This window comes from Pieris brassicae, chromosome 3 (genome assembly GCF_905147105.1).
Source record: "Pieris brassicae chromosome 3, ilPieBrab1.1, whole genome shotgun sequence".
NCBI classification, from domain to species: Eukaryota; Metazoa; Arthropoda; class Insecta; order Lepidoptera; family Pieridae; genus Pieris; species Pieris brassicae.
The window spans coordinates 5,784,642-5,802,693 of NC_059667.1; the positions used below are offsets into that span (position 1 = coordinate 5,784,642).

Below are 18,052 nucleotides of genomic sequence, written 5' to 3' on the forward strand. Positions count from 1 at the left end.
TATACATAACTAATTGTTTAAATACGTACTGACTAAATCTGTACTGGGTTGAGTTATAAAAACATGATTCATTGAATCATGAGTATTCCTCTCTTCGTCATTTGAGACGTTCAACATCGAGTCTTGAGAGCCGCTACTATGTGATTGCATTGATAAACTGCAAAAAAAATTATGAGGCTCAGTCTTAAAAGGTAGAGAAACTGGTTTTTTTTTATAAACTATTAAAAATTACAGATATGTACAGTTCACGAATTACTTTTTTACAGTAAAATAATTTAATATTTATTCACAGTAAAATATCATAAAATGATATCTAAATGTTGCTTCAAAACACGGCACAACATTCAATCCAAACTAAATTAGCTATTAATGTTGTTAAAAATATTATCGTAGTTTAAAAATCGAAATATCTTTTTGAATAAAAACGATCAAAATTCGTTATAACGGGCTTAGAAGCTTATGGCTATCAATTAGTAGTAACTTTCCTTATTTAAGAGGAAAGCTAACATTGGAATTATAATTAGACTTATCAGGGTATAATTTGTATAAAAAGTTAATTTTATATTACCTGTCAATCGAGACTCCTAACAGCGAGTTGTCGTTAGCCGACTTGCGCTTAGGCGGCAACGGTGGGGCCAACTCGATTTTCCTGCAAAACTTTCACTTATAAACCTGACGCAAAACCAATATGGTCTATAATTTATAGTTACTTCCGGTGTTGTGATATCTTATAATTAGATATCTTTGATGAAATATAAGGTCAAAAGGCACTGTCGGCTATGCAATATTTAAAAATATTTTTTTTTTAAATCGATTATGCATTTAAATTTAACACCAGTGCCGCTACACCCTCATAGGCCTTTGGTTAAGACCTTAATAAGCAATTGGGTGATGACTTTTGTGCCTGTCACACACCGCAATAGTATAATAATTCCATAGGTGGACAACTACGCATCGAACCTACGACCTTAGAAATGAGAGTCGCACGCTGAAGTTACTACGCCAATATGCACATATAAATATAAATTAACATGATCTAACGTAAGCGATAGTTTACACCTCTGAAGTTATGCAATGTTTATTAAATTATTACCCGAGATCCAATTTCTATGTAAAATATAATTAATGCTCATTAATTTAGTATACCATTTCGAAGTTATACCCTAAGTGCGATGCCGGTTTAACGATGGGAAACATAAATAATAAGCAAAGAAAATACTAAATACGACAATGGAATTTTCCAATGAAAACTGTATACTGATACTAATATTTGATTACTCATCTTTTTAGAAATAAAAAATTGTCACTTGGTTCATATATTTGTAGATGCCTTCTGAAATTTGTGTTTGATAACTGTAGTATATAGTATATAGTTGTGTTTCATAGATGTAGTATGAGGTCCGATCGCTTTGGTCTATTTTAAAATAAAAAATCAGTAGGCAATACGAGGTGCAAGGTTTTTAATGTCACTTCCGGTGTTATGCGAAATTTAATAAATTATGATAGTGAGGTCAAATTTCTATGCATAACGAATAACGATTATATAATATTTAAAATTACTTTGCCCAGTCATCCGAAAGTGCCTAATTAGTTTACAATTTTTAATTATATATTTTTAAACTAGTCAATTGAAATTGCCGTAAAAACATAGTTAAAAAAATCATTCAATTATTTTAATAACAAGCTCGTCCGGATATTGACAAATGCGACGTTGCCGCACTTACCATATCAGTTCTTATAATGAATATTGAGCATAGATCATTAAATTTAAAATCAACGCTTCCAAATACCAAAGTTTAAAATTGAAAAAGATATGTTTTATTAATGTATTCTACTGGACAGGACCTTTTGTTACGATTATTTATAGTCAATATGACAGCTAGTATGTTTTGACACCGCAAGCAATTTCATTTATCCGTATATATTTTGAAATAAGTATAATTTAGTAGCATTTGCATCCTATTAAGCTGTATTAAAGTGTCAGGGCAAAGTAGTATTACTATGTCAGGTTATTTTAAATTGCTGTACTAAGTTTTAAACATACACGCAATACATACTTGGGACACTACTATATTTTTATTTAAATATTTACCGGTTAGGCCTTGCCGGTTTGGGTGGGGGCGTGTCTGGAGCATCCAGTATCGACTCTGATGAATGTGATGCGCGTACGCCGCTATTTTCCGTCCCTGGCTCTCCCGTGAGTAGAGATCTCTCTTTGGGCGTTAACGGTATATCTGTAAGTGAAAATATACATAAAACATCTTACAATATCCCTACTTTCGTATGTTTAAAAAATTTCATACCGAAATAATTTACGGTAGGTACCTGTACTACAAATTAATTAAGAATTATTTAATTTTATCGCGACTAAAAGATTTCTACGAAAAAAATCGCAGATAAAGAAAGACAGAGTGTCAAAGTGTAAAAACACATTAAATATTGGTACAAAGAAAGGAGACAAAAATATCAAACAAAAGTTACAATTGATGTTTAAGATAAAGAAAAAATGTTTGAGAAACAAAAATATCCAATGATAAAAAAATAATTTCAACGTTAAAACAAATATTCACAAATGAACACTATTACAATAGGTATAAACAATAGCTTCATTACAAACCAATGTATACAACCTACCAGGCAAAGAATTCCTCTGGGTCGATGCCCGCGGAGAAACAACCGCCGGACGAGGCGACAATGCCGGCCTTGCCATATACTGTTGCGCAAGACTCGCCACTTCTTCTACCGCCAACTTCAGTCCTTTTACCACAGAATTAACATTCTCCGGAGACAAGGCTGCGGTGGAAATCTCGGTTTCTGAGTCGTCGGCGTTAGATCGAAGACTGGCGACCGCGACTTCATCACATAGTCGAATTAGCATGGCCAATGCTGTGCATAATCGCTTCACAGCACTCATGAGGGACGGCGATCTACCGCAGTACGGTTTTATTGCTAAAAAAAATTATAATATAGCTTTTGTGTGAAGCTTTTGAGTACTAAACGCCTGCGGTTTTAATTCTTTTGAAGTCTCAATGAGAATTAAAAAACAATATATAAATATATATATGAACTTGAATTATGTAAACTTCAAGACGGTAGAATACATACCCTTATGTATGTTTGCGATCGATTCAAACACGATCGTGCCGTTATCCGGCAACATTTCCAATTTCCTCTTAGTGATGACATCGGAGAAGTGCTTCAAGCCGAATCTGACCTATGGACCAATTGCTTGTTATAAGTTAGCAAATATTTAAAAATAATTATTTGATTTTTATTTTTCTTCATATAATAAATAATAAACAATCTGTGTTACATTGTGAAACTAACTAAAACATTTAAAAAATTTTAAACAAACTGTCTAAGCGAGCACGTGAGCACATACATGTCTGCATATATAACACTTAAAACTAATGCCTAATCCAAGCCCCATCGGCTGCGCGCAGCGGGTAGAGACCGCGTCTCCCCGCGCGCCGCAGCCCTCATCAAGGGCTATATGACCGCCCCCGTACCGCTCTGTATCAGCAGGGCGCGAACCAACACACCACCTGAAGGGGGCATACGCCCCGAACAGGGAAAAACACCCCCCTCGCGAGAGAGGGTGTAACATTAACAACATGTGTCTCAGGCATAAAAAAATTAATTTTAAGAACTCTTCAAATCATGCCATAACAGTTAATACACTGAAAAACATTACAGAATCCATACCAATAACAAAATCGTACCTCTTTGACTAGCCGTTCGAGTTCTTTGGCGGGAGTTGTTTCATTGTCTTGCGGCGTATTCGCCTTTCCCATATTTCGAAGTTTTGGACTGAGCGGAGAATGTGATCTGAAATCAACCTTATCATAATGTCCCCATTTGCGATACTTAATGGTCTAAATAGTAATTGACCACAGGTCAAGAAATGCTTGAGTAAATTTAGGTGAATTTTATAACAATCATAGAATTCAGTTTACGTTATAGAATAAAAATTCTAAAAGAAAAACAAGTTTTTCATCAGTAAGCGACACAAATACTCCAGCTCTTCAGAAACCAGGATAAGTGTGCCCATGAAATATCACCTCCGTGAAACGAAATTTCTTACTTGACCAAAAATGTATAGCAAAGTAAGCATCATACGTAGCATCCATAACAAATATTGGGCTACAAATTTATATTCAGAAATAGACGCTATACATGAATTTAACCAAAATTATTACACTTAAATACAGAAAGAAAATAACAGTTAGCGAACGTGACTAAGTACTTTCACAACATTAACGTACGCGACAACCATAATTAAGGATTGAGCAATTCAATAAAAAAATAATTAAGTAGCTATTACATAAAATTATCACTCAAATGCGCCGCTCAATGGAATGCTTAGTATTGCGAAAGGCACTTTGTATGCACACCAACGTCGCACCAATAACAAAGCTGAGCTATATATGATATTCAGTCCCGGTTCAACGCACAATGTAATAAAATAATTTCTTTTATATTTAAAGACCAGCGCATATTACATTTTTTTCCGTCAATGAGGTATTAGGAATTTCTTTCTATCATGGCATTGGCTAAAGCAACTGCTCTATGCCGTCTATTTGTTTCTAAAGTTCTGGCCTAACGTACGTAATTCTAACTTGGTCAATTAGAGACGGTAAAAACGGTTAAACAATATGCCTTGGGTGATTCCCACACTGACCGTTAGAAGGACAAAGGAAAAAAGTATCATCTCTATGACTGTATTTCTATATGTGGTAGAGAATCTATACACCACAGGTTATGCGAAGATAGTTTTAATTAAAGCAAGGAGGTAGCTTTGATTAACGACTAAATTTGAATCTTATGTGACATAGGCGTTGCATAGCTGAAGCAACCTTTATCATAAATCCTTCCTTGTATTGTTCTAATCTTTGTCAAATAACCCTTACTATATAGTATTAATAACTAGCAAGAAATTACTGTTCTATATACTAGATAAGGAAAACGTACAATAAAACGTAAACTACAATCTTTTTATTATCACGAAGGACAATGAATCGAGTAGGTAAAAAAACAGGCAATTGAAAATTTAGATTTACCGTTTTCCATTGTACGCGAAACGTTGTAGTCTGTTTGTTCGTTTACTTATCCAGTCACCGACGGGTGACTTCACTCTGTTCGACATTTACAAATACCGTAAATACACTAACTTTAACACTTCACACTAACCACAAACGTATTTTAATATGTTCACAGCACGCAGCTCACTAATGATTTGACAGACGCGCGTAGCCCGTGAGTCATTACGCGACAATATACGCGATTTATACACTTATTGCATTATTTACACTATTATATAAGACTATCATTTTCGTGTGACCAAGATAAAACTGCTAAACGCACTGACACTTTCTTGAGTTGCTGCCAGTGAGATAAAGTTATTTATGCAAGTATATCAATTTAGATAAGACAAAGAGACTTGTAAATTTCTATGTATACAATGATAAGACGTCGCAATAAATAGTATGCCGAAATATATTATCACAGCGTAATCTATATATTGATAGTAATTCAACTCACGAATCAGTCTGAAAAAAACAAAGTATGGGCAGCCTATGCTATTTACACAGAAATATATAAAAAAAACAACTGTAAAAGGCATGAAAGTATAAGAAATTATATAAATAGATGAGTAACGCTTCGTGACTAATAGCATAAAAATCATGGAGCAGAACATTTTAAATTTAATTTGAACTGTTTTAAGATTTTAAATTAATTAAATATATAACATTATTAACAATGATAATGAGTAATTGATACTAGTAATTTGTTTACGTGTTACTATTACAAATAGCTGACTGCCATTTCTGATTAGGTGTGGAAGCCTCGTGAGCTTATGATTTTTGTTATCACAAACATGTTTTAGAACGAAGATATTTGGATTAAACAAATTACGATGTACATAACAATAAAGTTTAGCTAAGCAATTCGGAAATGATTTACACTTCCCTGCCCTTGGACTAAGACTTTATTAGAAGTGTGAAAATAATTGTATTGGCAACATTAATTTTGTCTTAAACGTCAACAGCGAATGTACACGATAACTCATTCGACCGTGAAAAATCACAAGTTTGGTCCACTTTCTGTATTATTAAAAAATAACGAATTGATTGCTTTTTCTCGGAAAGTTTAGAAAGTAACAGAAATTTACAAAATAGCCCAAAACAGAATCTACAATGTGTAAAAAATTCAAGTAGAAAATTATTTATCTCAATCATGCATGTCGTCTAACCAATCGTCATTTCATAGCACGAAGCGTGCTAGTTAGTTTTTTCAAATAAAATAATTCTAATTTTAACTGATTACATAGTCGAAACCTTAAACGCCTTTACAATCCTGGTCTATAGAATTTATTTAGAGACAAATATGCATCTTCGACATTCTATACTCTTCAACCTATTATATAGTACTCATTATCAACGGACGCGATAGCTGACCTGATATTCGAGAGATGTGGCGGATGCGGCGCCTGCGCGGGCGAACGCATATTGGATATACGCTCTAATAGGTCGTCCTTGAAAGAGCGCGCGCGCCGTGCTAACTTATTGGCGCCACGCAAGGACCCTCGATGACCTGAACCGCCTTCAGCACACGCTTCGTTTTCTGCAACAAATTTATTGTCAAAGTAATACGGCCAGATTAGATCACTACACGAATTCATCTAAACATTCGATACAAAGTATTAAAATAGACGTACGTACGGCATACAAATCATACAATAAAGTATAATTAATTAGTTCAACAAACTCCTTATAAGGATATAGAACCGTAGGTGTCATTTTTGTATCCTTAATTTGCATATAATGCAAAACCCAAAACATGTTAAATAAAGGTTAATAGCCTTGGCTTGCTGATTTAAAAAACAGCTACAGCGAATCACAAAGCACAGCTGCATTATGTTTATACAATATTTGTTCTTATAACAAATACAAAAGTACTCACTATAGGTATAGCAACTAATACCAATAAGGCAAAACTAATAACACCATAACAGATAAGAACTCTGGCATTTAGAAGAAATAACTATGACGTAAGTATAGTCAACACATCACACCAACACCGTATTCGTTGTCAATGAATGATGTAATCACACTTAGGTAACGAAATGCCCACTAAAGTTAAAGAACTTTCTATTAAAGTCCATTTACAACATAAAATGTAACGTTATAATTACAGGTTTATGACAGTAACAATAAATCTTCCTTAACACTCCCAACCCACCTGTCAAATACTTGGTGACAATTTAGGGATTCCAAACAGTCCTTGTACATTCATATATACACATCTTAGGTGAACACAACAGACACAAGTTAATCACTAATGACGCGCGAGTTTATTTAAGGGCACGACAACAAACGGAGACAGGCTACCGAGGACTGAGGACTCGGCGCGGCGGACGGACGCCAGGTCATGCCCGCTTCCTGGCCTCGAGTGCGTCACACAACATAAACATCGATGCTCCTTGATTAAATGAGACAACAACAGAATAACGCAATAACCCATATTAAAAGACGTATATTGAAGTACAACCAAATATAAAACCTTACCTATTTTACTAGCACAATTATCTATTTACTCAATTGGTTAGTGAGAGCAAGTGCTCCGATGTAAGAACACAGCACAAACTTAACCTATTTTTTGCCTAGTATAAAACACCAAATCGATACTACCAATTTATTATGTAGCACCTAATTTTAATTGGTTACAATGAACAAACATAAGTTTTACCGGATCACATGACTAGGTCATGTATTGTTTAATTAATTTACTATAAACAATAACTAGCAACAAAATGATTTCGCTAACGGCCTTAACATTATTGTAACAATGGGTACAATAGTTGGTTCCCGCGTCTCTTACATCTTATTATACAACATCGAGCCTATTATGTGCATTTCCACGGTGCAACTTTTACAAGGAAGAAAACGATTCGTTTCATTACTTCCGTTTTTCGAAGCCAAGTTTCTAAGCGTGACCTTTCGTCTATTGGCGGAATGCTAAATTTGATACTTTACTGGTCACGAAACCAATAACCATTTACTAATTAATTATAGCCAATATTTCCTTATAACACGTTTCACATACATTATTTATTAATATTGATTTTTATTGAGAAAACTTCAAACCTTTAGCACTCCTGTCAACGTCACCGTTGATTTTTCGATAAACACCAACTCCAGGTGCAGCTGTACCCCTTGAATACTTTCTATGAGCAGGTCTTCGACGAGCTTCTTCAATTGAATAAGAATTTCTGACGTCACCTTTTCTCGGAGGATATCTCTCTTCTAATGGTGATGTATAATGCTTCAGGCTATCATCGCGCGATAAATTTTGTAAGCTTATTCCGTTTCGTAAAGTTTCATTAAACGATTTGTCCTTTTTTGTCTGTTTCAATGTCAAATTGTCGAAGCTTTTACAAGGCGTCAACGTCACGATATTATTATTTCTTATATCATTTAACTTACTTGGATCGAAGACACTTATGCTTGGACAATGTATTAGTATATCTGGTGTTTTATATTGAATATAATTACCTTCCTGTATAGGAGATTTCTCAAACTTATAACGATTACCGCGATTTTTTCGATTTCTTATATGCTTTAAATCGCCTTTAACTTCAAAAGCTCTTACAGCATTTGATTCATTTAAGATGATAGGATTTGCACCGTTTTTGTATACTCGATAACTGCGTTTATTACGCCTTTGATTTAAATTATCATCATGAATAAAACTCTCGTCGTAATGAGGCATTTTAGTACAAAACATTGCACTCATTCTAATGTCATCTTCGCACGGAACATAACGATGTTCAAATGCAATAAACCACAGTAACTGCGCACTTCATCAATTACAACTAGAAATCACTTCACCGGCAAGCCCTTTTCGAAAGTTGCCCTCACTATCTTTTGAAATCCTGTGTAGCATAAGCCTTCTGATCAAAGACTGATTCAGAAATCTGAAGACCGTCGTGTACCAAGGAGTAACGAAAATAGCTAAGACGTAAGGTACAATTAGGTCATTATTTATTTACAGTGAGCGTCGTACTTTGCGTCATGTGCGGATTTGCTTATCATATATTCAAACTTTTCACAAATTTAACGGTCACTACATACATGATGTTGGTAGCAATTTAACTTCCTTTTTATAATACGCCTGTACTTATAGTTTCAAATGAAATAAGGAAATATGCAAGAGAACTCGCAATTACTTGAGAATTCGCGAAAGATATGACACGAATATATAAAACTTTATGTGGAAATCTACTTGACAAACATTTACAAAGTGAAACCTATGGCGTAATACTAAAATATGTACAGAAAGTACGGCTTTAACGGCTCTTTTAGATAATTATTTTATTTAATATAAATTGGTTATATTTAACTATATATAAATACATATATTAAAAGATAAGCACATAAAGTCCATTATTGGCACAGTCACATCACCGCTGAAAACCTTCAAGGTCGCGAGACATCACTTATGAAATGTCTACTTAAAATAGACGAAAGATTTTTCACAACACGATCTCAATATTCAGCAGAGCAATGAACGGCTAAGACCAGCGGAGCATACTATCGGCACAGGGTTTCGAATTATCGATCGATTGATATCTGCGCGAGAGCAAAGCGGTGCGGACAGCCGCGCAGGCGCGGTTGCACTGCGACTTCGTAGCCGGCGAGGGCAGTCTCCACTGTCGCACAATCAATAGTGAAAGTGCCGGTTCCATGCACCTCTGCTAGTTCTACCTACAAACACCTGTCCCCATGTCGTTTCGCAAATATAGACAAAATCCAATCTGCTAAAGCTACGTAACAATGTATCGTCCGGTGCTTTCGAAAGTTAAAACAATATTTTACTTCTGTATACTTCCTCTGTGACAATTCCCAGTACTTTGAAGGAAATTAAATAATTTCCTTCCTTCGTAATATATTTAATTGGATTATTTCATAAAGGGTTTAAGTCAATTATATTAAACTACTTTTACATCATTCTCGTTTTCTAGTTAATCCGATTAGTATCTACAATCATTTAAGTGAACAAGAACTAGAAATAAGCTGAAAGATCTGTGTCACTTTACCATTAACAGCGCCAGGGTTACACGCGAAGGCATTTGTAAATTACTGTTAACTGTATTGAGCATGCAACATGATTATTTTAAAAATAAGCAGACATAACTTTTATAAGACTTGTCTTAGAAAAAGTAGGTAACGATTTGAACGGTACCACAGACAAAACAAATAAAGGAGCGCAAGTCACGATATGAACTTCTGTTACAGCGTCGTATTGCGGAAATTATAACCATCGCCTAGTGCTATAATCACCTATCTATTACTAAATGATTATATCTTCTAATTCAGCAATTATTTTTTAAATATTCACTATAAATAGTCGTCATCGCTAACGATGTTCTCGTTCATTAAATCACCAACATGCTTCATTATGCTAACACTTAGTAAATTAATGTGACTACGTACGATTTAATGAGTTAATGACCGTAATCAGGAGCTCCTTAAAAGGCTCACGTGCCTAAAATTGGGTAAATTGTTTAAGCAAATAGTTACACATACCATACCATACAGTATAACATACATTAGAAAATTACTTATTAATGAACGCTGAGCGTTTAAGGTTTTTACGATTTAACCGACCACCGGCCACGGTCCAAGCAACTCGCTTTCCAATAAACTAGCCTGAACGTGATACCTAGACTAACGGGATTGAATTACTTATAGGTACCTAACATGAGTTTAAAACGATTTAACTACAAGGAACACAACAGTTAATAATTTAAGCGCGCTAATATTCATAATTATATGATTTAAATGATGGCGTAGAACTTCTTTAAGCATAAAAAAATAATGAAGCCTATTGCAGCAACGAAATAAAACGCATACATTATCTATATATTTTCCAATAAGGAAACCACAGACACATCACAAACGAAACATAAAAACAAGTTATAATTAGAGATGTGTCCTTAAACATCACAGTCACAGGTAATAAAATGTTATAAAAGTATCATAAACAAAATAAATAGATACATATATACTAATTATAAATGACAGACATTAAACTACAAACAGCAATTAACAACAATAATGATTTGAATGGCACAACAATTTTCAAAAAGATATAAAATTATTAGAGCAGAGCAGAGCAGTGTTGGCCTAGTGGCTTCAACGTGCGACTCTCATCCCTGAGGTCGTAGGTTCGATCCCCGGCTGTGCACCAATGGATTTTTTCTATGTGCGCATTTAACAATAGCTCGAACGGTGAAGGAAAACATCGTAAGGAAACCGGATTACCGTTAGACCCAAAAAAAGTCAACGGCGTGCATCAGGCACAGAAGGCTGATCATCTACTTACCTATTCGATTAACAAATGATCTTGAAACAGATACAGAAATCTGAGGCCCAGACCTAAAAAGGTTGTAGCGCCATTGATTTATATTTATTTGTATAAAATTATTAGTCGTAAATAAATATACAATAATCCGTAGCTTGGTTAAAAATAAACCAAGGACGACAAATGCGTTTGACATAGAAAATGAAAATGATAAGAGCGTTGACACACAATGTTGTAATGGCAGATTATAACAAAGTTCATCCCACACGTTCACATTTGTAACAATAGAAACTATGAGACGTATCAATACACGGAAGTTTTTTTAATATGACCGATAAAACCTTGATATATGAAGACTACTCTAAGGTCAATCGCACTTCAGTAAATATTTATAAAAATATTTGAAATCGATATAAATACTTACTTTAATTTACCTCTACAAATAAAGGTTACAATAGTTCTTAGACAGTTGGACAAAGTATTTGGGTTTAATACTTGGCCGAACGGATAATATAGGCAAAGTTTTTGGTATTGGTGCCTATCTATATATATTCTTTTAAATGAAATAACTATATTATACATAATCAGCTACTTATTTGGAGGTTCTATTATATTAAAAAAAAGCCTTTATACCTTCAATACCGTAAACTTTGTAAAACGGTTATACAAGCAACTATGAAACAGGGATTTTAGCAGTAAATGTAGTGTCTAATCAATTTGTTCAACGAACATAACTATTAACATAAACATTAACTAACAAATTAAAATTCTGTATCCAATCAGTGGGAATATACTGTTATTTTCAGACAGTCGCTATTCCGCAACTGACAAATTGATCATGGCTAATTTTTATTTAATGTACGTTACAAAATCTTAGAACACGCCGTAAATGCATTATACATTACCGACTTATGGTTACGCATAAGCCGTAATAACATTAAATCGTTGGGAGCGGCTGTTCCTTGATGTTTTTCAAATGTCATACATTTAGCCTAATATACGTCCGAATGTAGCTGCATGTCTGATACGTTTTTAAACCTGAGGTCTACGTTTTAACAATTTTTATGTAAAAATAAAAGAATATTACATAAATTAGGAGTAATCTCCAGAAGATATATAGGAGGAAATAATAGTAAAGTAACTGATTTTTAGATAATCGCTTGATGTAACTGAAATGTCATTCATTCAAATATCAGCCCAGCGCAATAGTTAAATTAGGACTGCCCATTGGAACACAACTTTTACTTTCAAAGGGTCGATAACATCGACAAATTCAAATATTGCCAAGTCGGAACATTCAAACCTGTCGTAATAACATCAACTATAGAGATTCGCTCCGTACTTTCGACATTCAAAAAAACATTTGCGCAAACAAAACTATGCGAATAGCTGAAGTAATAGAGGAAATAATGACTTGCGCTGTGCAAATGGGTTCCCCGTAACGGATCTTAGCATTCAAAAACGGCTTAAAGCAATATAACCATGAAGTTGACCATATGAACCCATCATTTAATAAAATATACGTGTAGCGTTACAGACCACGTTAGGAGATTCTAAAAATTGTTGTTGTTGTTTCAATTTGTGAGAAACAAGAGTTTTGCCTTTGAAAAGAGATGCCAAATTAATTGCAGGGCGTTAATGAAATAAATCAAAACTTGATAAAATAGAAACTGTTTTGCACATAACTTTAGTACATGTTTAGTAATCATAGAAACCGAGTCACCATTAACAAAGTACGGATAGCTGTGACCTTCCAATATTAAAATTCACGTATGAGGGTCAAGACGCCACCTTGATCTGTCAGTTTAAAATTACTTAATGGGAAAATAATACCACTAAAGTTTTTAATTCATCTAACACTTGAGCGAAGTATTTATCTTAATGTAGGAAATGGAAACTTGGCGAAGTTACAAGTCTCTGTCGAGATCCCGTTATAGAGCTTCAGTAGATAGGCCAAACCACGTATAGTCATTATAATATTATAACTGTTTTCACTTGAGCTTTACACACAATACAATCTGTAGAAATATTACTAAAGTCTTAGTAGTTTTGTAGATACACGAGGCATCTTCCTAAAGTATATTATGTTGAAAAATCGGTGATCCCGAAACGATGAAAGTTTAAAAATCGCAACTCAAATTCCCTTATTTTTTTCCAATTATAAATAAGCCACAGATTAGAAGAGTTATACTATCATAGCAATACAATATAAATAAGAGATATTGTTACCTAATCGTATACTAGGCTGCCAGCAACATACGCAAAGTAGGTTTATAAACCTACTATTTGCAATGCTATCTAAGCTAGGTGATAGCCAATTTAACGAAAATGTAGATTCTGATGTAGTTAAAACCGCAATCACGCGCATCCGGAATCAATGATCCATGACGTTTATTGCAAACCACATTTATTGCAACGATACGATAACGATCGACAACAGAATAGGTTTTATCTTACAGTGATGTCCGATTGGCGGCACTTTTGAAGATTATATGGACTTTAATAATGTATAGTCGCACTTAAGCCGTACTACTTTTCATGACCGCTTGTTGCAAATCTCGGGTAATGGTTAAATACCTAGAGGCATTTTTGCGAAAGTACCTACATATTGTAGAAATCTGATTAATAACGAAAAAACTATGTGTTTTTTGTGTGACTTAATGTAAAGTGAAAACAATATTGTGTAGAGAATTTTAATACATGTATAATTATTAAAAGTTACGCTTTTCTAATTAGGAGTAACATATATAATCAGCATTAATTTATCAATAATATAATAGTCTACGCCAATTTTGTAAACGATTTTTCTTCGTCTTTGCTGTTAATATTTAGTTATTGAACGGATTTCATATATTATTTTCATGGTTTTGTCAATCGCCGACTAATTTTAGACAGTGGTTAATTTAAATTATACATTTTGTACGAGTATGACAATGCCTCGTTTGAATTTTCACTTTACGGCCAATTTAAATGACAAGGGAAACGAAGAACTTTCACAAATTACTAGAAACTAAAACAAACTAAACCGTTTTACACGTATGTAATAGAAAATATGTTAAAAAATAAATATGTATATTAAGTACGAAGTTAAGGACCACGTAACAGAGGATACCTTTAATATGTCTCGTTTTGTTAAATAAATATTAATACAATAAGATAATAAACTAAAATATTTTTTAAATTATTAACTTAATACATATTTATTCTTATGTACGCCTTGTTTCAATAATGCAAATAAACGTTCGTATGTTTAAATGAGTTTACTAATGTTTATACAATTGGAGGCTTGTGTAATACCACGATATTAGGTATTCAAAATGTAGCTTTGGAACCAAATACAGAGATCCATTAGGTACTATTTAGTTCAAGCGAACCTTAAATGCAAATGCTAAATAAGCACTAACGAATGACCTAGCGATAGGGCGTCTAGCTCTCATGCAACTACGGAACAAGGCCGCGTTCGCCGGATGCTACTCTGGGTCGATCTTCGCATTCCATTTGACTATGAAATGGGAATTAATGTAGGAATGAATTAAAATCAGATTAATGACTTAACAAAATTTTGAGCATACTGAAGTTTTTTTAACTACGCAATTTTATTAGGTCGACGTGTATAAATAGTGTAATTTATTCAATTTAAACTCTTGTTTTTCACACATCTTTATGTATTTTCACATAAATTTCTAACCTTTGAAATGTCATTTGTTTTTTTGTTAAGTTTAGTTCTATATTATAACTTTTGATGTAATATTATAAAACAAATATTGTATAAATTTTTCAGAAATCTTATTGCATAAAATAGTAAGAATAGTTCATAATAGTATTTAAAAAATCTATGTAATGTGTGTTTCATTCCATGAAAATTTGACACACAAAATTTAAAGGCTTACAATATTTTTTTTTTGTAAAACTTAATCTTTCATCTAAAGGTGTGACAGTTTTTAATGGTAATTACACATAAACACAAATTTTCTTAAATTGGCCTCAATTTTGAAGTTGACTCAATGTTAGAAAATAATCAGCGTTTGCTGTCTTCTGTGGTTTAAGAGAATTACTTTGTATTAAACACATAAATCCATTCACTTGTTCACATGTCTTTGATTTAAAATTAATATCCATTAGTAATGATATATTTAAATAAAATAACAGACCATAATGTGACAGAATTTGAATAAATTAATTGAAAGAAATCTAAGCTATTCTACTATAAAGACACTGCAAACTGTACCGAGCATTGATAATTAACATAGGGAACAAAATTTCTCTTTAAATAATTTTCATAGGTAACAAACATAATTTAAATAATACTCAATAATTTTAATCCACCAAAAATACTTATATGGTGTTTATAGTTTGCATGCACTTTGCATTCAATGTTAAACTGTAATAAATGTTTGATTTGTAATTCATAAATTAATTAACAATTCAAATAGCTTTGGGATGTTACTGTAATATTATGATTGGTATGAGGTTGGTACTTTATATTAATGAGTTCAATTATTGCGGTATTTTTTTATCACTCGATATACCATCATAGTAAGGTGTAATTTACTACGTTTCGTTAAAGTAATAGAAAATAACTAGAAAACTAATTTGTCTGTTGCATTACAATTATAATTACACTACGATTATCTTCATTTAATTTTGTATATTCATATAGTAATTTAAATACTTAAAAAACTCGAATATAAATAAGAGAAAGCCTTATAATCAGTAACGTAAAAAATAAGTGCAGCTTTGAATTGTCTGGTAATAAAATGCAAAAGCCAAAGTATTTTTATGATGTTCAAATGTAGAATACCAATAAATTAGTCTTAGCCTCAAGTGGAATATTAAAAAAATACTGCGATTATTCTTACCTTGCACACATTTCTCAGATTTAGGAGTTGAAGTCATTATTCTTTATTAGTCAGTTCACTACCATATTAATATATTAAATAGGCTTTTACACTTGAAATAAAACTTTAAACAGTCTTTATTAAATTACGAATCGACCGGCAGCCATATTTTAAAACAATATACCTATTTTTAATGTTGATTGTCAAATATCAATGTCAATGTCATCTATCAAACAATTTTTTCGCCATAGATAAAAATTAGAAAGAGTAACGTACTCTTCGTAACAAATACTATCGTTAAAGTTAGCCTGGGAGTTTTGCGAATTTGAAAAAATTCTAAAAAAGAACCAAAGCAATGCTTAAACAAAAATTTATTATTAAATTAAAGTTAACATTTGGGAAATTCACTTTTTAAAAATAACATGATCTAGATGTGCACCATCGCGCTGCAAACACTCTTCGAATCTTGACTTAAAATTACCGAAAACTCGTTCGCACATGGCGCGCGGAATAGCGGCCATTTCTCCGTGGATGTTGGCATTCAACTGGTACCTTATCGTCGGATTATTGCTGTAGACTCTACTACTCGACGACTCTACTCATTTATCCACACAGGAAAAAGTCTAGTGGAGTTAAATCCGGACTCCTATGTGGCCATGGATGTCACCTCGGCGCGAAATGAGTTTTCCAGAAAACATCTCAGTCAGCTACCACTCGCCTTCCACGGACCTGTTTTTGGCACTACAGGTTGGCTGACCTGCTGATGGGACGGGATTCGGTCTTTCTTTGCGTCCTATATCTTTTTATCCGTCACTGACGCTGTCGCCGAAGTGGTTTTGCGGAGCATGGAGCTCTTTATTCTGTTTTCTGCGGTACCAATCGGTTGCAAGCTCCAGTCTTGGTTTAAATGCTCTTACAAGGCAGCCTTCCGTCGTAAGCGAGAATGCTTTAAAGCCTGGGTAGAAGCGGCGACATCCTATAATGATACTGCCGGCGAACGTAAAAACATATAAACTCAGCCTCCAGCCTCCTTCAAACTAGAAATCGCTTGACAAAGTTTAGACATTGTGCTCTGGCACATTGCCAGATTTGGCGAGAGATTCGCCACTGCACAGGGAGTATGACTCGCTAGCTTACACCGCGAAGCAGACGACATTTTGGGCTGTCGCCTCGTCTCCCACTCGACTTACTAGATGACCAAGAGAAAGCTTATTCTGGTAACGTGCTATCCGCAATGCTGTATGTTCTTTGGACATTCATAAGTCGAGCGGGCCTGAAGGCATTGTCCTAAGTTGGTTCCGGTCCTAACATGCCTTTTCCAGTACCTGTTCTCGGTTGTCACTGTCCCAAACTCCGCTTCAATACATATCATCCTTTAAAAAAGGCAATCCGTCTGATCCGTCCAACTATAGCCCAATATCTAAAACCTCCTTATTCTCCAACATAATGAATATTATTTATTAACGGCGAGCTCCCGAGGTATCTAGAGGGCTAACAGCTGATTAGCGACTATGAGTACGGCTTCTTTTTACTTCTTTGTGGTAATCAGCTAGTGACCTTCTTGTATACCTTACACATAGATGGGCAGAGGCAATTGAGTCCAAGGGGGAGCCGCTAGCGGTTAGTTTGGATATAGTAAAGGCATAAGATCGGAAATGGCATAAAGCGCGTCTCTCGAAGCTAAATATATATAGCATAAGCCAAGCGTGTGGGCTCCACGAGAAATTATGGATCTCCAGCTTCCTGGCCGATCGGAGCATCAAGGTCGTCATCGATGAAGCGTGTTCCGACCTAAAACCCGTGATCGCTGGGGCTGTGTCTCACAATCGGGCCAATCTGTTTTGCCT

General features: G+C 34.2%; 1 protein-coding gene across 8 annotated transcripts in view; it reads right to left on the reverse strand.

Annotated features, from left to right (window-relative positions):
* The window catches only part of LOC123707800 (guanine nucleotide-releasing factor 2), a 35,128-nt gene extending 18,763 nt beyond the window's left edge, over window positions 1–16,365 (reverse strand). For 3 of the 8 annotated variants that reach the window (XM_045658147.1, XM_045658146.1, XM_045658145.1), the window contains exons 1-8: window positions 8,148–9,251; window positions 6,459–6,624; window positions 3,723–3,828; window positions 3,106–3,214; window positions 2,635–2,949; window positions 2,093–2,234; window positions 569–649; window positions 30–157 (exon numbers count right to left, since the gene is read on the reverse strand). In XM_045658147.1, the coding sequence (XP_045514103.1) occupies window positions 30–157; window positions 569–649; window positions 2,093–2,234; window positions 2,635–2,949; window positions 3,106–3,214; window positions 3,723–3,828; window positions 6,459–6,624; window positions 8,148–8,796 (1,696 nt within the window). In that variant the 5' untranslated portion in view covers window positions 8,797–9,251. Of the gene's footprint in view, window positions 1–29; window positions 158–568; window positions 650–2,092; window positions 2,235–2,634; window positions 2,950–3,105; window positions 3,215–3,722; window positions 3,829–5,060; window positions 5,347–6,458; window positions 6,625–7,242; window positions 7,423–8,147; window positions 9,253–9,436; window positions 9,638–16,226 lie in introns of those variants that run through there. The other 5 variants (XM_045658144.1, XM_045658148.1, XM_045658143.1 and 2 more) reach the window with 5 other exon arrangements.
* Window positions 16,366–18,052: the final 1,687 nt, after the last annotated feature.